This window comes from Simochromis diagramma, unplaced genomic scaffold, assembly GCF_900408965.1.
Source record: "Simochromis diagramma unplaced genomic scaffold, fSimDia1.1 OVJJ01000576.1, whole genome shotgun sequence".
Classification (NCBI taxonomy): domain Eukaryota; kingdom Metazoa; phylum Chordata; class Actinopteri; order Cichliformes; family Cichlidae; genus Simochromis; species Simochromis diagramma.
The window spans coordinates 271,071-292,179 of NW_024387394.1; the positions used below are offsets into that span (position 1 = coordinate 271,071).

The window sequence follows — 21,109 nt, forward strand, 5'->3', positions numbered from 1 at the left end:
GTTCCTTATTTGGTTACCTCCTGTGTGCCCCGGTGTATCTGTGAGCCCTTGTCTCTCCTTGTGTTTTATTCCATGTTTTCCCCAGCCCGTTATGTCTGTGTTCTCCCCGTGCTGTCTCTCCTCCTGTCTGAACCTCCGTGTACTTCCTGTTTTACTTTGACAGTCTCTCGTCAGTATGCGTCATGTTGTGTTCACTCCTGCTCTGTCTCGTTATGGTTATCTGTGTCAGCTGTGTTCCCACTTCCCTCGTTAACCCTCTGTGTATTTATCTCTGCGTCTCCCTCAGTTCGGGGTCGCGTTCTCCCTCATCCATGGCCGTGTGTTTCTCTGTGTGTTACGTTATAGTTTCCCGGTTTAATTTGTATGGTTCTGCTCTCCAGCAATAAAGCTGTGAATTTTGAGTTCATTCCTTCCTCTGTGAGTTTGCGATTGGGTCCTCATCCAGCCTGCACACAGCCGAATCATGACAGTAGGCTGTCGGGGATTCCCATGATGCATTGAGTTTTTCCTTTCCAGTCACCTTTCTCACTCACTATGTGTTAACAGACCTCTCTGCATCAAATTATATCTGTTATTAATCTCTGTCTCTCTTCCACAGCATGTCTTTATCCTGTTTTCCTTCTCTCACCCCAACCAATCACAGCAGATGGCCCCGCCCCTCCCTTAGCCTGGTTCTGCCAGAGGTTTCTTCCTGTTAAAAGGGAGTTTTTCCTTCCCACTGTCGCCAAAGTGCTTGCTCATAGGGGGTCATATGATTGTTGGGTTTTTCTCTGTATCTATGAAGCGCCTTGAGGCGACTTATGTTGTGATTTGGTGCTATATAAATAAAATTGAATTAAATTCAATTGAATTTTGTACGTGTTTTGGATTTTGTACGTGTTTTGGATTTTGTACATGTTTTGTCTCTAGGGGCCACCGTAAGGTGCCATCTTCAGTCTCAGCTGACTGCAGGTTTCCAACCTTAAACAGGACATTTACACAATGACTGAAACCAGCACCACTGAATGAACAGTGGTTTGCATATCAGTTTATGATATGCAAACTGTCATGACCATTGATCAACAACCACTGATCAAGAAGGTGACGTGATGACGAAACGTTTCTCACACTGAAAACGTCCAGATGAACAGAATAAACTTCTTGAGATTTCTGAGCAACTTTAGGCTCATGCAGAGGTCACATCAGTTGGCTTTGTTTGGTCCCTGCTGAAGTCTTGGTGGTTTGAAGTTGGCGTGTGTGTGTGTGTGAGAAAGAGTGAAAGAGAAAGAAAGCTCTAACTATATATGAAGCCCTTTATGAGTTTGCACAGATGCTTTTTGTATTAAAATGAGTTCATTCACGCTCTGAATCTGGTCCTCGTGTTGGGACTGATTGCGAGCACATCATTGATGTTTAGGAGACAGCTCAGATTCATCATGTGACTAAACAGGAAAACAAAAAATTGTACAGCTTTTGTTTTTTTTCTACTAACAAAGAAGTAAAACTGAAACATATATATCATACTCGTCTGCTTGAACCTTGGGTCAACACCTGAACATGGACCGTGGTGGAACAATCTCCACCCACTGATAAGATAAACCATAAACCTTTGAGCTGCAACACGTCACCATCAGCTGACTTTAAAGGTTTGTTTTCGTCAACTGAAACCAGCAGAGAGCTCAGAGGTACATCAGAAGCAGGATGAAGAGAGGAGCCCAGGGGGGTCTATGTAATACTGGACTGGAGCTGGAGGACATGACAGGAAGAACCGTCCAGGTGAGTGGGATTTTCCTCATATGCAGCCAGCTGGAGCTTAACTCCTCAATGCTTAAAAATATTTGTACTCATAAAAAACTTTATTCGATTGCTTGGTGGGTGTCTTTAACAGAATTTAGCAGAAAAAACAGTGTATCCAGGTGTCCTCAGGTATCTACTTGTCCTCAGGAATCAGGGTGTCCACAGGGATCCAGGTCCTCTGTGTCAGCAGCAGCTTGGTGGGTGTCTTATTACAGAGGTCGCTGGAGGCAGAAAAGAAGAAAGCTTACAGGTAAGTCCAGCTGAGCTCAGTCGTTGCAACAAGTCTGAGTTTGGTCACCATCAAAGCTTCTTTTTCAGGATTTCAGGTGGAGGTCAAATACTGTGGTCTGGCTGAGGATGATGAAGATGACAAAGAGCAGAGGGACAAAATAGACAACATCAACAAAAACCAACAACTCAACAAAAAACTGCTCGATCACTTCAGACATCTGGCTGCAACCAACCAGGACACTGACCAGGTAATAATCAGTGAGAAGTGTCCGTATAAAATCAAACCGTTTTTCTTTTCCTCTGTTTGTGTTCATGTTTGTGTGTTTGTTCAGGTGGACCTTCAGCTTCTGGACCAGGCGATCTCAGACGGAGCTGATCCGAACACCTCAGACAGATATGGACAGACCGTCCTGCACGAGGTCACACGGGAAGTCACTTCTGCCCTGTTAGCCGTTTGTTCACACACTGCAGGACGGTCACTGAGAGCTTCTGGAGAGCTTGTGCTGTGTCTGTGTGGTACAGGTGTGTGTCTGCAGAGAACTAATGCAGGTACGTGTGTCTTCAGATCTCCAGAGCGTGGAGCGTGGATGTGATGCGGTTCTTCCTAGACCGGGGCTCAGACCTCCTGCGGCCGGATCAGTTTGGAGTCACTGCGCTGCATGTGGCCTCGGCGCTGGACTATCAGGACATGGTGCAGTTCCTGCTGGACCGAAAAGGTCTGTGGACACTAAAGCATGAACAGTGTGTGATGGGAAGTCATGTGATAGAGTCACGTGACTGCATCTGTGTTATGATCAGCTGATCCGGAGGCTCGCACCTTTCTGGACAAGCAGACCCCGCTTCACTACGCTGCGAAGAATGATGCTGTCGGTTCGATCAGGCTTCTGCTGCAGGCCGGAGCCTCCATCGGCTGCACTGACTACAAACGCAGGACACCACTGCAGCTCGCCGCTAACGCAGGTACCACTGACACACAGTGCAAAAATTGCCTGTTTACAAATAAGGAAAAATAATAATTGACTTTAAAGAAGATCCTGACTATAATAAGTGAAATAAGATAATTACACTCGATAAGAATTCTTGAAATAAGAAAAATTATGTAGACAAGTGAGAAATGAAGTATGTTTGAAGTCAGATCAACTGAAAACAAACCCGTCAGTAATGCTTTCAGTGTTGTTTCTTTTTCACTTTGAGAGGAAGGATCTTCTGGTCACCCGTCTGTTACAGGGCTAACAGTCTTGCCTGTGGACGATTTGGAATAAGCGATTAACTTCAATCTTTGGACTGTGGGAGAGAACCCAGAGGGGGAGGCACAAGGCAGATGCTGGAGTTGAACTCAGAACCTTCTTGATGGAGGGAGTGGTGCTAGCTACTGGACCATTTTCCTGTCCATGTATTTAAAAGTCTGTACAAGAAAAAACTGCACTGCAAAAATCGATTTTCAAGAAAGTAAAAAAAAAACTTTGTTTCTGAACATTTTTTCGTATTTTTTGTCTAAAAAGAAACCATATTCTTAACAAGCAAAATTAAGCACATGCTAGGAAAATATGTCTAACTTTTCTATAATAAGATATTTCAGAGACAGATACTATCTCTACTTTTAAGATTAGGCTTAAAACTTTCCTTTTTGCTAAAGCATATAGTTAGGGCTGGACCAGGTGACCCTGAATCCTCCCTTAGTTATGCTGCAACAGGTGTAGGCTGCCGGGGGATTCCCATGATGCACTGGGTGTTTCTTCTTCAGTCAGCTTTTCACTTATTTACTTCATTGCATTTGATTATTCGTTATTATTAACCCCTGGCTCTCTTCCACAGTACTTCTTTGTTGCGTCTTCCTCTGCTAACCTCCAGATGGCCCCGCCCCTTCCTGAGCCTGGTTCTGCCAGAGGTGTCTTCCTGTCAAGAGGAAGTTTTTCCTTCCCACTGTCTGATTGTAATCATCTCTTTGTGTCTTCAGAGCGTAGTGATGCAGCTCGTGTGCTGTTGGAGCTCGGGGCGGAGGCGGGGCTGAAGGACTCTGATGGACAGTTCTGTATAACAGCTCTGATTGGCCGGATGAGCCCAGTGGTATAACGTCCCACATAAAAACAACACAGCTGTGATTCGTTCACAGACATTGTTATGTAACATGTGGTTGTGTTTAGGCTCAGCTGGCTCTCAGTCAGTTCCATGTATTCGACCGAATGACCAGGCAGCACTACTACTACCTGAACCTGCTGGAACCAGAACTACACTCACCTGAGGACCAGCTGTCAGGTGATACTACAGTGTGCAGTCTGGCGTACAGCAGCCTCACAGCTGCAGCAGTACTTCTGCAGTAGTGTTGATATTACAGCTGCTGGTCTTGCCTAACACCCCTCTGTCTGTCTGTCTGTCTGTCTGTAGGTGTGTGGGTCGGTGAGCCAATGTCTCCGGTAAGTTTCAACAGTAAGTGAAGGGATTCAAACCTCGGCATCCCCATTAGCACCACCTGAGCTACATTTAAAGAAAAAAAATCATCTTGTCCGGAGGGATCCCCATGATTTAATAAGGCATCCTATAATATTACTCATGGATTAGTGTCCTCTTAAACTAAAATTAGGATCAAACTGTAGAAAAAAAAAAGATGATGATGCAGATGTTTACTGGGAGTTGGGGCGTCTACATGACTGAGTCAGGTTCCTTCACTAAGTGCCTGTCTGAAGTTCTAAACAGCTCTTTGGATCAACTCCTCGTCCTCTGAAGGATGTATGACGGTGCGGGTACACATCTACTCTGTGGCCTCGGGATCACCGCTCTGCTTTTTGTGTTGATGCGGTTATTTTAGCCTCATTGAGCTATCCTGATGGTTCACTGCCGAGCGTGAAGTGGCAGAAAAGAGAACGCCTCAGGTTTAAGGTCATAGTCCTCAATAGGAAAAGGGTGGAGGCCGTACTCCAGAACAGGGACAAAGTGGAGGAGTTTAAGTATGTTGGGTTCTTGTTTAAGTGAGGGCAGACACATGTCAACACATAGTGTAGCACCATGACTGCAGTGACACTGTAGCTTTGGTGAAACCAAAGGTGTCCATTTACCAGCTGATCTACTCCCACCCTCATCTACACTCACAATAGTGATGGGATTTCCGGCTCTTTTTGGAGAACTGGCTCTTTTGGCTCGGCTCACTAAAAAGAGCCGGCTCTTCAGGTTGTTTTGTTGCTTTAATTAATTTATTATTAACAATAATATAAAATTATGCACAAAAGGAATTACTAATGTAAAAAAAAAAGTGGTTTTATTTATATATGTTTATATATAAATATATACGATAGCCCCTAGAGACAAAGCACATACAAACGGCAAAACACATTTCTAGCGTTAATTGAAATTCCAAAACAGAGCTAACTAGATCACTTAAATTACACAATTGAAAGCATATGTGTATTGTTTGTGTATTTATACTAGAGATGGACTGATCCGATATTACGTATCGGTATTGGTCCGATACTGACGTAAATTACTGGATCGGATATCGGAGAGAAATAAAAAATGTAATCCAATCCATTAAATATCAAAAAAAGCACCTCACAAAACTTGCGACACGGCATAACTCGCCTCATAACCGTAGCATGTTGCAGCAGTATGTGTCACGTGATAGAACGGCTGTGTGTATTTGTAGCCTCGCTACCAAACCGGCATTTCATCTCCGAGGAAGTTATCCCAGAGAGAAGTAAAGCAAGTGTGTAAGTTCATCTCTGAATGTTTGTAAAGCATTCCCACGTTAAGCTTAACAACCGATATATGGAGCGACTGCCTCTTCTTGCTGCTACTTCAATCATGAAACTGAACAATGATCAGCTGATCGGCTTTTCTGTCGCGAGTCCGTCTCTCTTGTTTGTTTTTGCACCAGAAAGAGGAAACCAGCGGCTGAACAACAGCAGCACGTTTAACCTTGATAAGCTGTGTTAGAATTTATTTAATATTACTTTCTACACCAGGTTCTTTTTCTACACAGCTGACGGCTGGTAACTGTGCAGGGGCGGATCTAGCAAAGTTTAGCCAGGGGGGCCGATAGGGCATTAACAGGGAAAAGGGGGCACAAAGACATACTTTTCTTTCTTATTCTCATTTAAAATGTCTAGCTTTTAATAAATATTTATCTGAATCTTACACCCAAGTTTTAATCTGATCTAAAATGTATAGAAGTCCATTACTGTATATAGTAACTGTTAAGTCTAATATATCCTAGTAAGCTATAGTACTTTTTCCTTTGGGAAGATACCATCTGTGCAGTCTGCAGTTCTGTTGAAGAAAGATGTTGAATCTATTTAATTATTCTTGAAAAATAATTTATTTCTGTGCATTTTTTTTTCACACTGCATCAAATTAACGTTGATTACGTCGATTAAGCATCATGAAGTGGAGGGTGGGGGGTGGTTCCCTATTTTTTTTTGCTGGGAGTTGGAACCCTATTAGTTAGGTTGCTTAATATTTCTGCTAAGTACTCTTTAAAATACCAGAATAGGAAGGATGGAGGAGGTTTAAGTTTATTAGATTGATCGGTTTTGCTAAACTATGAAATATTTTGGGTGCAGTGTATTTTTTACATACAGGTATAACAGAATAGTATTAGTGTTGTTTATTTAAACTTGAGTATGAACTTATATAAAATGCAGCAAGATATTTAAAAAACAGTTTTATTGATTAAAAAACACACTATCGGATTCATATCGGTATCGGCAGATATCCAAATTTATGATATCGGTATCGGTATCGGACATAAAAAAAGTGGTATCGTGCCATCTCTAATTTATACACAAGCACTCATATATATTCAAATAATTAAAAAAAAAAAGTTCATTTACCTGTTACTACCACACACCAAATCTGGTCATTGGTAATTCTTGGCTTATGTAGCCACTAGGTAACAAAAGCTCAACACTGCGCCCTAGCATACTGGAGCACTTCTGTTGTGTTTTGTTTGTGCTTTGGAGTTTTTACGTGTTTTGGAGTTTTTACGTGTTTTGGAGTTCGTACGTGTTTTGGAGCTCGTATGTGTTTTGGAGTTTTTACGTGTTTTGGAGTTCGTACGTGCTTCGGAGTTTTTACCTGTTTTGGAGTTTTTACGTGTTATGGAGTTCGTACGTGTTTTGGAGTTCGTAGGTGCTTCGGAGTTCGTAGGTGCTTCGGAGTTTGTACGTGTTTTGGAGTTTGTACTTGCTTCAGAGTTTGTACATGTTTTGGAGTTTGTACGTGTTTTGGAGTTCGTACGTTTTTTGAAGTTTTTACGTGTTTTGGAGTATTTACCTGCTTCGGAGTTTGTACGTGCTTCGGAGTTTTTACGTGTTTTTGGAGTTTTTACGTGTTTTGGAGTTTGTACGTGCTTCGGAGTTTGTACGTGCTTCAGAGTTTGTACGTGCTTCAGAGTCTTTACGTGTTTTGGAGTTCGTACGTGTTTTGGAGTTCGTACGTGCTTCAGAGTTTGTACATGCTTCGGAGTTTGTACGTGTTTTGGAGTTTGTACTGTCTTCGGAGTTTGTACGTGTTTTCGAGTTTTTACATGTTTTGGAGTTCGTACGTGTTTTGGAGTTTGTACGTGTTTTGGAGTTTGTACGTGCTTCGGAGTTTGTACGTGCTTCTGAGGTTTTACATGCTTCTGAGTTTTTACGTGTTTTGGAGGTTTTACCTGTTTTGGAGTTCGTACATGTTTTGGAGTTCGTACGTGCTTCGAAGTTTTTACGTGTTTTGGAGTTTTTACGTGTTATGGAGTTCGTACCTGCTTCAGAGTTTGTACGTGCTTCAGAGTTTTTATGTGTTTTTGGAGTTTTTACATGTTTTGGAGTTTGTGCGTGTTTTGGAGTTCGTACGTGCTTTGGAGTTTGTACGTGCTTCGGGGTTTGTACGTGTTTTGGAGTTCGTACGTGTTTTGGAGTTTGTACGTGTTTTGGAGTTCGTACGTGTTTTGGAGTTTTTACGTGCTTCTGAGTTTGTACGTGCTTCTGAGTTTTTACATGCTTCTGAGTTTTTACGTGTTTTGGAGGTTTTACCTGTTTTGGAGTACGTACGTGTTTTGGAGTTCGTACGTGCTTCGGAGTTCGTACGTGCTTCGGAGTTTGTACGTGCTTCGGAGTTTGTACGTGCTTTTTCTCTAGGGGCCACCGTAAATATACTTTTATTTATTCACTCGACATAAAATGTAATAAATAAATCATATATCCTGTGCTACTGCGAGTGTAACTGCCGCCCCTCCCCCCTCTTCCCAGCGCAAAGCACAAGGCTTACATGTGGAGTGAAGCGGAAAAAAGTGAGAGAGAAAGAAAAAAAACCCCCACAGCTCCCAATAAGGAGCCGACTCGCGTTGTTCACTTCAAAGATCCAGCTCTACAGGGAGTGCAGAATTATTAGGCAAATGAGTATTTTGTCCACATCATCCTCTTCATGCATGTTGTCTTACTCCAAGCTGTATATGCTCGAAAGCCTACTACCAATTAAGCATATTAGGTGATGTGCATCGCTGTAATGAGAAGGGGTGTGGTCTAATGACATCAACACCCTATATCAGGTGTGCATAATTATTAGGCAACTTCCTTTCCTTTGGCAAAATGGGTCAAAAGAAGAACTTGACAGGCTCAGAAAAGTCAAAAATAGTGAGATATCTTGCAGAGGGATGCAGCAGTCTCAAAATTGCAAAGCTTCTGAAGCGTGATCATCGAACAATCAAGCGTTTCATTCAAAATAGTCAACAGGGTCGCAAGAAGCGTGTGGAAAAACCAAGGCGCAAAATAACTGCCCATGAACTGAGAAAAGTCAAGCGTGCAGCTGCCAAGATGCCACTTGCCACCAGTTTGGCCATATTTCAGAGCTGCAACATCACTGGAGTGCCCAAAAGCACAAGGTGTGCAATACTCAGAGACATGGCCAAGGTAAGAAAGGCTGAAAGACGACCACCACTGAACAAGACACACAAGCTGAAACGTCAAGACTGGGCCAAGAAATATCTCGAGACAGATTTTTCTAAGGTTTTATGAACTGATGAAATGAGAGTGAGTCTTGATGGGCCAGATGGATGGGCCCGTGGCTGGATTGGTAAAGGGCAGAGAGCTCCAGTCCGACTCGGACGCCAGCAAGGTGGAGGTGGAGTACTGGTTTGGGCTGGTATCATCAAAGATGAGCTTGTGGGGCCTTTTCGGGTTGAGGATGGAGTCAAGCTCAACTCCCAGTCCTACTGCCAGTTTCTGGAAGACACCTTCTTCAAGCAGTGGTACAGGAAGAAGTCTGCATCCTTCAAGAAAAACATGATTTTCATGCAGGACAATGCTCCATCACACGCGTCCAAGTACTCCACAGCGTGGCTGGCAAGAAAGGGTATAAAAGAAGAAAAACTAATGACATGGCCTCCTTGTTCACCTGATCTGAACCCCATTGAGAACCTGTGGTCCATCATCAAATGTGAGATTTACAAGGAGGGAAAACAGTACACCTCTCTGAACAGTGTCTGGGAAGCTGTGGTTGCTGCTGCACGCAATGTTGATGGTGAACAGATCAAAACACTGACAGAATCCATGGATGGCAGGCTTTTGAGTGTCCTTGCAAAGAAAGGTGGCTATATTGGTTGCTGATTTGTTTTTGTTTTGTTTTTGAATGTCAGAAATGTATATTTGTGAATGTGGAGATGTTATATTGGTTTCACTGGTAAAAATAAATAATTGAAAGGGGTATATATTTGTTTTTTGTTAAGTTGCCTAATAATTATGCACAGTAATAGTCACCTGCACACACAGATATCCCCCTAAAATAGCTAAAACTAAAAACAAACTAAAAACTACTTCCAAAAACATTCAGCTTTGATATTAATGAGTTTTTTGGGTTCATTGAGAACATGGTTGTTGTTCAATAATAAAATTATTCCTCAAAAATACAACTTGCCTAATAATTCTGCACTCCCTGTAAGAGCCGTTTCTCTCGTGACCGACACATCACTAGCTCACAAGCTGTGCTTAGTGACCAAAAGTATAAGACTGAAGATAAATGAAGCAGAAACAAGCTTCCTCTGCAGAGGATCTGGGCCCAGCCTTACAACAGGGCAGGAGCCTGGAGTAGAGCCACTACCACTACACTACTTAAAACGGCTTCTAGTATGTGTCAACACAATTCTCGTTCATCCTCGGGCTAGGAGTCATTGCTTGAATAATTCATGGGTCAGAGTTCAGAGGGTCAATAACCAAAACCATCCAGTGAAAATGGTCAAGTACAAGGACTGTACTGAACATGAGTGAAAAGCAGCCAATGTCCAAAGAGGAACAAAACAAATACATAAGCGATGGCTCAAGACTTTTGCACAGCACTGCTTGACGGAGCTTAAGAACCAGTGCAGGTTATTTTTGTTTGATGGCATCAGTGCACAGAGGATTTTATTTTACGTGCTATAAATGCAGTTGGACATCAGCTGTACCTGTATCTGTTCCAGCTGCAGATGGTGATTCAGGAGGAGAAACTTGATCTCATCATGAATCCCGTCTTCCTCAAACTGATCCACGTCAAATGGAATCTCTACGGCAGGTAAAGTCTCTCTGGCTGACGGTTATGTCAGGTGATAGGACACTTTTCTACCTGCATGTCTGTCTGTCCTGCTGACAGGTTTGGGGCATGGCTTCTCCTTATCCTTAACTTCCTGTTTAATGTTTCCTGGACGACTGTCGCTATCTCAGTGTCTGTCCACCGAGACTCACCTGATCGTTATGTCCTCCCCGAGGTAACCTGTCTGTCACACCTAACCCATCTATCTATGTGTCACCTGTGTGTCTCTCACATGCGTTACTCTAACATTTATGTTACACCTGTCTGTCTCAGGACTGGTGGTGTGTCCTCTTTGTGGTCTTGGCGCTCCTGTTGACCCTAGAGGAAGTGCTAAGGGATGTGCGGGACATCCTGCGCTCAAGGAAAAAGCTCTACCTCTGGCAGCAGTTGGCGAAGCATCGTCTCCAGAGTGACCTGAGCTGCTCACATCCCATGTGGCCACAGGTAGGAATCAGGATGATGTGGTGGACAGGAACAGGAAGTATCAGATGTTTCAGGTGTATGTTGTGTTTGCAGGAGAGAGAGTTTCTACTAAACCAGTTCAAACTGGTTGACAGGAAGAGAGGAAGCTACTGCCGGGACCTGTGGTACTGACACACACACACACACACACACAGAACAAAAACCAAATGTAATCATGTGTGAAACAATCACTTTATTACATTTTAGCTTCACTATGTCCCAGTGTGAATGCATGGTCAGAGCAATCAGAAAGAGTATCTGCATCACGATGGACATCAGGTGTGCAGATCAATATCACAGCAAGAAATCAGGACATTGAAACCCCCACCATCAAAAGTATAACGCAGAGAAATCAAGTTCAGCTCTAGTATCTAGTATCTAGTATCAGTCCACATTAATCCACTGAAGGAGGCAGAGAAAAAGCTCAGAAAAGGTTAAAATATGTTTGGTGTGATCTTTAAATGATCATTTGCATGGATCAATGAAAAAGGAAGAAATTCATCATCAGCTGAGCAGGGGGTAGATAAGAGAAAAGAGTGAAAACGTCAAAAGAGCATCTGGCTGTACTTTTGTGATTGTTGAGAATGAGAAGCTGAGTGCATCATTTTTTTTAAATTAGCAGCTGGATAAAGAGAAAATTGCTTTCTTGAAAGAGAATAAATGTGCAGTTCAGTATTGAATATTACAAAAAAATAAACTATACACAAAGTGTGTTTGAATGGCAGCGATGCAGAAATGTGTGCATGTAGCACAGAGCCATGGCTTGGTGTCTAAATGAGTCTCACAGGCCTGATTGTGCGCTTCTAGCCATTCATAATTATAATTATAATTTATAATTCTTAATTTGTTTAATCTGCTGCTCTCCGTAAATAAGCACAAGCAGGAATGTTGGACTTTTAACTGTGTTTCAATAACTTTTACAGCTTTTCCTACTGATAAAAACCTCCCTTATGGCCATTCATACAACACAAAGTCATGAAGCCATAAACCATTAAATGACAGAATAGTTTCTGTTTTTCACTTTCTGCAATAATCATAAAGAGCACAAGTCTGTATAGTTAGAAAAAAAATCTGAACAGTGTGCGCAATGAGCTAGCAGAACTTTTTCTGTAATTTCACTCATTTATTTCTTATAGTTTAAAGAGTTGTGCTGACAGATTTCCTTCTTTATCACAGCAATTTTTCTTCATCCATCCACTTCTTCTTCATTCACTTATTCGGGGCATGGGTAGCGGGGGCAGCCTAAGCAGAGAAGCCCAGATTCAAGATTCAATTCAAGATTCAAGAGCTTTATTGTCAATACAACAGTATACACAGTATACTGTTTCACCCCAAGCCTCCCATGGTGCATTTATAAGTATATAAAAGATATATCTCCAAGAGATATAAAACTGGGATTTACAAATAAATAACGTGCTAAATTTCGGTAAAATTAAGGTAAAGCAATTAAGGTACTAATCACTAACTACACAATACTAGCTGTATGATAAAGAAAGACAGGACAGAGACAATACAAAGTGGATTGTGCAGCGGTATTGAATACCAGGTTCAAGTTATTGTCAGGATTTTACAGACGAGACATGACAAAGACACGTGCAAAATGTGCAAATGTAGTATAATTTAGATGCGTGCAAACAGGCATATTATTCCCAGGTGGATTGTGTAAGTTTGAGTTTGAGTCTTTTGATGAGTATTGTAAGGTATTTATAAGGGTGTTTGTGTTTATCAGTCCTTTTGTGGTAGTGAGATGAGGGCTTTGCCTGCTTGGGGGAAGAAGCTCTTGCAGTGTCTGGTCGTTAAGTTTTGATACTGCGAAACCGTCTGCCAGATGGAAGGAGGGAGAACAGTGCATGTGAGGGGTGGAAAGTGTCCTTCACTATGCTGTTCACACGTCGGATAATGTGTTTGTGGTTGAGTTGGGAGATGGGTGGGAGAGGGCCTCCAATGATCCTCTCTGCTGTCCTCACTATCCACTGCAGAGACTTCTTTTCAGCAAGGGTGCAGTTCCCGTACCAGATAGTGATGTAGCAGCAGAGGACGCTCTCAATGGTTCCCCGGTAAAATGCTGTGAGAATGCGAGGAGGGTAGGGATGGGCATTGATAAGATTTTCACGATTCCGATTCCATTTTCGATTCTGTTTAACGATTTGATTCTTTATCGGTTCTCTTATCGATTCTTATTTTTAAAAAAGGAGAACACTAAGGTCGATTAGCTTAGAACTTTGTTTTATATCTTCTCTTTGAACAAGATAGAAAATTAGGAGTAGCATGGCCTTACAAACCCAACAGTGAGATCTTAAGAGATCCACAGCCTCTTCAATGGGGTGTCACAGGGTCCCCAGGAAAAAACATTGTAAATGTAAAATAATAAAATAAATATTCTTCTGTAGCAATAACAAAGTATAACATAAATTATTCTGTAGCAATTACACAAGAATATCAAGTAATGTCCCTGCCTACAATTAAACACATTCACTTACTGAAAATCACCTGCTGTGGCAAACGGGTGCAAGCCTTTGACCACAAACTGAGTCTCTGCTCGGTGACGTTCGTCTATCCTGGCCTGAAAGGAGACGCTACCGGTAGACTGCAGCGAGAACTGCCAGCATCTGAGCCAGACTCTGTCTGTCTCATCATGGTCACCTAAACACACAGTAATGGCAGGTTTGTAATAAGGCAGATCGCGCTAACATAATATGCACTGTTAGTTGATTATTTACCTGCCGCATTAATGGGAGAGGACGTGCAAACGTTACCGCTGCTGCTGGGTTGAGATTCACGAGTCGAGCGGAATTAAAAACACGATATTCATTTAAGGTCGCGCGTTTTGTGAGCAAATGCTTTTGCATAGTCGTAGTGTTTCCTCCCTTAAATGAAATATCTACTTTGCAAGTACTGCAAGTTGCCCTGTTGTCATCCGTTCTCGTAAAGTATGACCAAACTTTTGAGCGTTTGAGCCGCCGTGTTTCCTGCCAGGTAAATGACGCTCCGCAACGTGATGACGTCATTCGGGGTGACTGGAATCGATAAGGGAATCGTTTGCAAAAATGGCAAACAATTCCAAGGAATTGAAACAGTGGGAACCGGTTCTCAACAAGAACCGGTTTTCGATACCCATCCCTAGAGGAGGGAAACTGGCCTTCTTCAGTTTCCTAAGAAAGTGAAGACGTTGTTGGGCTTTCTTCATGATGGTGGTGGTGTTCAGGTTCCAGGAGAGGTCAGCTGATATGTGCACTCCCAGGAACTTCACACTGTTGACCATCTCAGCAGCAGACCCATTGATGTGCAGCGGGGTGTGGACCATTGAGCTCTTCCTGAAGTTAGCAACCATCTCTTTAGTCTTCTGAGCATTTAGAGACAAGTTGTTATTCTGATACCAGTCCACCAGGTGTTGTACCTCCTCTCTGTATTTAGACTCATCGTTGTTGATGATGAGACCCACCACTGTTGTCTCATCTGCAAACTTGATAATGTGATTTGAGCTGTACTGTGCAGTACAGGCATGTGTTAGCAGGGTGAACAGCAGTGCACTAAGCACACAGCCCTGTGGCGATCCTCTTCTCAGTCTTCTGCACTAAGGGACACCCTTCGAACATGGTATTTGTTATGGACAAACTGTTTGCACAGAAATCCAACAACAAAACACTGCTCTGAAGTCTTCCAGTAGGACAATAGAGTCCCCAGGTGGAGCACTCAGGGACACCAATAAGGCTAAACCATCATTTGGCACATAAGCGCAGACAACAGTCAGGACCCGTTCCCCAACCCAAAGGCACAGGGAAGAAATCCTCTCATCCACTGGGAGAAACCCCAACATACATACCTGGTCCCTCACCAGGCAAAGAAGGACTAAGTGGGACAAATAAGTCCCACTCAATAAATTTATAATGATAATAATAATAAATTTTATTTATGAAGCACCTTTCAAGACACCCAAGGAAACTTAACAATAGAATAAAACACATAATAGAACAAAGACAAAATGAAGAACAATAGAACAAAAGCACAAGATAAAATTAACAAACATTGGGTTCACAGTGAACTTGCAGATTTGAACAGATGGGTTTTGAGTTGAGATTTAAACTGGAGGAGAGAAGCAATGTTTCTTATATGTGGGGGCAGAGAGTTCCACCGCCTGAGAGCAGAGCAGCTCTGCTATGGTGGTGAGGCGGAAGGAAGGCATAGCAAGCTGGATAGAAGAAGAAGATCGAAGTGAGTGGGCAGAAAGGTAGTGCATAACAGGTCAGAAAGGTAAGGAGGTGCGAGGTTATGAATGGCCTTGAAGGTGAGCAGAAGAAGTTTGTACATTATCCAGAATTTCACTGTGAGCCAGTGAAGTTCCTGAAGAACAGGGTGATGTGCTGGTTGGAGGGGTTCTGGTGATAATGCGAGCAGCAGAGTTCTGAACCAGTTGAAGCTGATGGAGGGATTTTTGGGGGAGACCATGAAAGAGAGAATTACAACAGTCAAGGCGGGAGGACAAGAATGGACATAGGCTGTCTCTCAATTCAGGGTCTGCAGCCTTAAAGTACGCATTTCAAGGCCGATTACGTCACAGCGGCGCCGAAGGCTGTCCCAATTCAAAGGCTGCTCGAAATGCGGCTCTGAAATGCGTCCTTCATTTCCCTGAATTTTAAGGCTGTGGCAGTGTAGACTTCGTGGTCCCATATATCCCACAATTCATAGCGCGGCAGTCGGTGTGGAGAATTCTGCCGCAGACGGCAGAAGCGGAGCGGCCGAAGAGTAAACTGTGAAAAGTAAGTACTGAATATTATGTCACTTATTTATGTGCAAATGTTTAATAACGAAGACCATTAAACATTACTGTTGGCCACATGTCGGCAAAGTTATGTGACATTAGTGACGTTTGTACTAACTTGGTTTTAAAGCCTTTACTTTAAAATATACACCGTTCAATAGCTGAGCTTAATCTTACAGAGAATGATCAAAGCTCATGTAGAAGCAAACAAACAAATGAACAAAAGATTTTCTCCTTCATTTCTGTCAAACAAAGCTATATGACACGTTTCCAGTGGTTAGTATCATGGTTGCTAGGCAACCTGGGCAGCGCAACGGAGGCTTTTTTTTTTTTTAACTTTATTGACAAACAACAGTATCAGCGCAACGGAGGCTAGACCGTCCCATTTCACAAGCCTCGCACTTCCGGCCTTAGTGGTCTTTGAGTACGCGGCCCTTGAGGATCGTTGAGGCTGCGTACTTTAAGGCTGCAGACCCTGAATTGGGAGACAGCCATAGACTGGGTGGAAAGAGAAGGGCGTAACCTGTTAATGTTGTGTAGATGGAAACAGGCAGAACGGGTGAGATTACTGATGGGAGAGTTAAAGGATAGTGAACTGTCTAGGATTTTCCTCCCCACTGCTGTCAGACTCCATAATAAAGACTTTAACTGATCAAGCACACACATCCATACATATGCAATAATACTAAGTGCAATAATCCTTTCTGTCATCGTTGTATTTTTTACTCAGTTGTATATAGTATTTGTATTTGTATTCTATTTTTATCTTATTGTATATTTATTTTATTTTATTCTACTGTATATAGTATTTTATTCTATTCTGTACAGTTGTGTACTGTATTTATTCTTATTGTATTCTAATTTTTGCCTCATAACTTTTGCACTGTCCACTTCCTGCTGTGACAAAACAAATTTCCCACGTGTGGGACTAATAAAGGTTATCTTATCTTATCTTGTCTTATGACACCAAGGCTCTTAACCTGAGGAGAAGGGAAAACTGTGGGGTTATCGATAGTGAGTGAGAAATGATTAGCCTTCAATAGGTTGGATTTAGTGCCAATAAGGAAGATTTCAGTTTTATCCTCATTGAGCTTAAGAAAATTAGAGCTGAACCAGGATTTTAGTTCAGATAGGCATTCTGTAGGGAAAGAAGGTGGGAGGGAGGAATCAGGCCTGATTCACCTCAGCAAAAAAGTGAAGATCAAATTTGTGGAAAATGGTACCTAGAGGGAGGATGTAAATTATGAAGAGAAGAGGGCCTAAGACTGAGGCTTGGGGTACACCAGAAGTGACCAGGAATAGATGAGAGCGGAATGATTTCAGCTGAATAAACTGGGACAAGGAGATATGATTGGAAACAGGCTAGGGGTGTGTCAGAAATGCCGAGAGAGGAAAGTCTGTTTAGGAGGATGGAGTGAGAGATGGTGTCGAAGGCTGAGCTCAGATCCAAAAGGACAAGAATGTTGAGAAGACCAGAGTCAGCTCCGAGAGGAAGATCATTAGTAACTTTACGTAAAGCAGTTTCTGTACTGTGACATGAACGAAAACCAGAAATCTCTTGTAAATGTTATTATTAAGCAGGTGTGAATGAAGTTGAGCTGCAACCGTTTTTTCAAGTGTTTTAGAAATTAAAGTTAGGTTAGAAATCAGACGGAGGTTGTTAAAGGGCTAATTTGGACTAATCAGGACTAATTTGTCATGGGAGACCATACCAGGGGCCAAAAGCCCCTTGACAACATAGCCCCTAGGATCCTTGGGACACACAAACCCCTCTGTGACTTCTTTACACCAACAGGAAGTTTCACTACACCCACGGCACCCCAGCTCCACTTGTGCCCATGTTGTTCTCTCCAGGTATCTGTCTGCTCATCAGTGTTCTCACCCATTTGGCTGCTGTGTGCTTCATTTTACATTTTGAGTCCTTGTCTTTTCGTTTTTTTTCTCTTCATTAGATTAACTGGATTTTCACAACTGACTTTTGTAAAGTTTCTTTATTCTTTCCCAAATTTTAAAGAAACCTCAACTCTCTGTTGTATTAATTCATTTTTTAATATCTGAAGATGTCGTCTTGTTGGATCCTGCTGATGGGTTTGTGTGATTTTTCTGAAGTTTATACAGATGCATATTTGCTTTTTCAGAGGTTATATTCATGAAATCTTTATTTAAAACTTTTTTAAATCACAAAGCAACACTCTGACTTCAGGAATGTCTTTGATTGGCTGGTGTACTTTCTGCTGACTGCATCGTTCAGCGTCCATGTGGCCGATGTGATTGGACCGTCCACCATTCTTAACACCATGAGTTTGCGTATGTTCTCCATCACCATTGTCTTCCTGTGGTTGCGACTCATGAAACACGTCAGAGGCTTCAGGTACTGAAAAGCTACAGTCTACTGCAGAACCGTATGGCTATTGCACAGATAAAGTTTAGTGTGTACTTGCAGGCTGATGGGGCCGTTCATCGTCATGTTGGGGAAGATTGTTGGGGATGTGATGCGTTTCCTGTTCCTCTACGCGGAGATCTTCATCCCGTATGCCTGCAGCTTCTGGATCATGTTCGGAGGTCTGTGTGTGGGAGTAGGTTGGTGTGTTGGTAGTTGATGACATCATGATAACAGTAAGTTAACTCTGCCCCCAGGGATGGCTTCAGTTCCCAGCATGCAGTCTGTCCTGGGCCTGCTGTACAGTCTGTATCGGATCACTCTGGTGGACGAGTACGAGTACGCTGCCATGGTGGCTGTGGATGATGTCATGGCTCCTGTGCTGTGTGGGACGTTTCTGGCAGCGTCTTCAATCCTGTGTGTTAACCTGCTGATTGCCCTGCTGACTGATACCTTCCAGAGGTCAGAGGTCACACCTGCATTTGATAAAACTTTATGTTGGGGAGCAGAAACTGGGACTGCTGCACCAACAAGCTGAAGTCAATAATCATTTCAGCTTGTTATAAACAGCCGCTGGTGAGAGTAGCAGGGGTGGATCTATGGGGGTGGCATGATCCTAGAGCCACCCTAGTTTGCTTATCACAATGCTGTTTATTTAAAATAATAAGCTAGCGTTTGGACTTTGAGCCTGGCTGCAATTAACACTCAATATAAATTCTAAAACTAAATATATTGCATAGTGTTACCTCCCCTCCTCCACACAAACACACACACACACCACTAAAAAGTGGTTCAGCCCATAGCACGGACTGGCTTTATTTCTTGTTGTCAGTAGCAACCGATGCTGACAATTGTCCCACACAATCATTTTGAATCAATACGTGGACATTTTCAGATTTCAGCACAGGCGGTTGGTTGTTACACTCTGGAAATGGAATGAACATGAGTGTTATTAACCCGCTGGGGTCGACACGCGCCGCACCCCGAATCACGTCACCGATTTAAGTGGACATAGCTACGAGCTGCAGCCATGCTGAGTCTCCATTTCAGCTTGTGTTCAAGACTTCAAACTATATGCCAGTTTTCCCTTTTATTTTATTTTATTTATTTATTTATTTTTTAACCTTTATTTAACCAGGAAGATCCCATTGAGAGTTAAAAACTCTTTTTCAAGGGAGACCTGGCCAAGATTGGCTGCAGCAAGTGTCTCACAGTTACAGAAATTACTCAATCAAACACATGCAGCAACAACACACATGCAATACAACTTTCTAAATACTATCTTACGTTTTGTGCGGGAAGAAATGGTGAAAACCACATTTTCTAAGGACAGTGCTTGGATCATCATGTGTGCACCACCAGCTGACAGCTGCTATGAGGTAAACATGCTGCTGTGCATTTTGGACACACATCTACACTTTGGTCTCATCTGTCTGAAGGACATTGTTCCAGAAGTCTTTGTGTTTCTTGATAATGTAACTGCTGATAGAAGCAGCAGGATGATCTGTGAGGTGTACACGTCAACACTCTCTGCTCACATTCAGACTAATGCAGCACTTCCAAGTGCAGAGGGATAATGAGCCAAAGCAACAACGCCACATTTTAGGAAGATACATTTGATTTCTCTGCTTTATGTCTCAGTAAAATCCACTAATTCCAAACATTCTGTCGCCTCATTTCATGTTAAAAATGTCACAATGCCCCAGTCATTCTTAAGAGGATTATGTACAAAAATATATTTTAAAAAATCACATCTTGACTTTATTTAAAATGAGAGAACAAGTGTGTGTGTCTATGCATTGTAGGGTTCACGATAACTCACAGGCCAATGCTATGATGCAGCAGGCCGCTGTCATCCTGCAGGTCGAGGAATCCATGCCCCTCCTGCGTCATTTCTACGACAACCAGTACATCTCCAGCCACTGCTCGCCATTGGTCGAACCCTTTGATGATGGCATGACAACAAACTTGCATTACCATGATGAGATGGGACGAATTACAGTGCAGATCAAAGTGCGTTTCTGAAGAACAAATTCTGATCTAAAGTCCTGTGCTTCAGGTTCTCATGGTATCTGTGTGTCTGCAGGAGGTTCTAGACCAGTTCTTGGTCCTGCAGCGGGAGGCGGAGACCACAGGAGGTCCACGGTGAGATTAGCAGAACTCCATCACTACTGACACACAATTCTTCTTCATTCAGCTTCTCTAATGTGGATTCTCATTCAGAGTCCAGATGGACCAGGACCAGCAGAACCAGCAGGAGACCCAAAGGAATAAGTGCCAGCAGAGCCAGGATCTTCAAGAGGACCATGATAAACAGAATCAGAACCAGGGCAACAAAGACAAATGTCGCCAAATCCTACAGAAGCAGACCCAGGAGCTTCAGGCCTTGCGAGCAGAGCTGAAGGAGCTCCAGACTCTGGTCTTGCAGCTGGTTAAAACCAAGACCAACTCTGTATAAGAGCTGTGGGTTAGACTGGGAGGAATGTCAGAACCATTGTTTCATGTTTCTGTTTCTCCAGAATCTCCTCTGGTCCAGGACTTCCTGTTTAATTGTTATTTACAAACTCTCATAAATGAAAATACCAGTAAGAAGTTTGCTAAAGGTTCAGTGTCATTCATCTTTGGCTGGTATTTTGGTAGCCATCTTGGAATGAATGTGGACTGTTATTTGAAAATAAAGTCCCCCCCCAAAAAATAACATCACAGCTTCATTAATGGTTCAGTCCAGAGACATTAGCTGTGTCCCAATTCAGAGGCCCCATCCTCCTCAGGACCCGGCCTTCACAGTCTACGTGGGCCGGGTTCTCCGAAGACCGAGAAGGCCGGAAGTGTGAGGCTGTGAAATGTGATGGTCTAGCCTTCAGATCTGCGTCACCGCTGTCTCGGTGGAATTTAATAAACTCAGCCATCTGCTCCTTGCTATCTAAAATATAACAGGACACTGGCGTAAACTCTCGACCATCTCA

At 42.8% G+C, this 21,109-nt stretch overlaps 1 protein-coding gene across 1 annotated transcript; it reads left to right on the forward strand.

Annotated features, from left to right (window-relative positions):
- The first annotated feature begins 1,463 nt into the window (after positions 1-1,463).
- LOC120720319 (transient receptor potential channel pyrexia-like) lies at positions 1,464-20,848 on the forward strand. The gene is made up of 18 exons (XM_040009935.1): positions 1,464-1,755; positions 1,924-2,026; positions 2,095-2,255; positions 2,340-2,723; positions 2,806-2,967; positions 3,965-4,074; positions 4,152-4,263; positions 4,393-4,421; positions 10,433-10,524; positions 10,603-10,717; positions 10,816-10,986; positions 11,059-11,129; positions 17,967-18,134; positions 18,207-18,325; positions 18,401-18,605; positions 19,949-20,156; positions 20,230-20,288; positions 20,367-20,848. The coding sequence occupies exons 4-18, from the start codon at positions 2,600-2,602 to the stop codon at positions 20,599-20,601; spliced, it is 1,980 nt and encodes a 659-aa protein (XP_039865869.1). The 5' UTR covers positions 1,464-1,755; positions 1,924-2,026; positions 2,095-2,255; positions 2,340-2,599; the 3' UTR covers positions 20,602-20,848.
- The last annotated feature ends 261 nt before the right edge of the window (positions 20,849-21,109 follow it).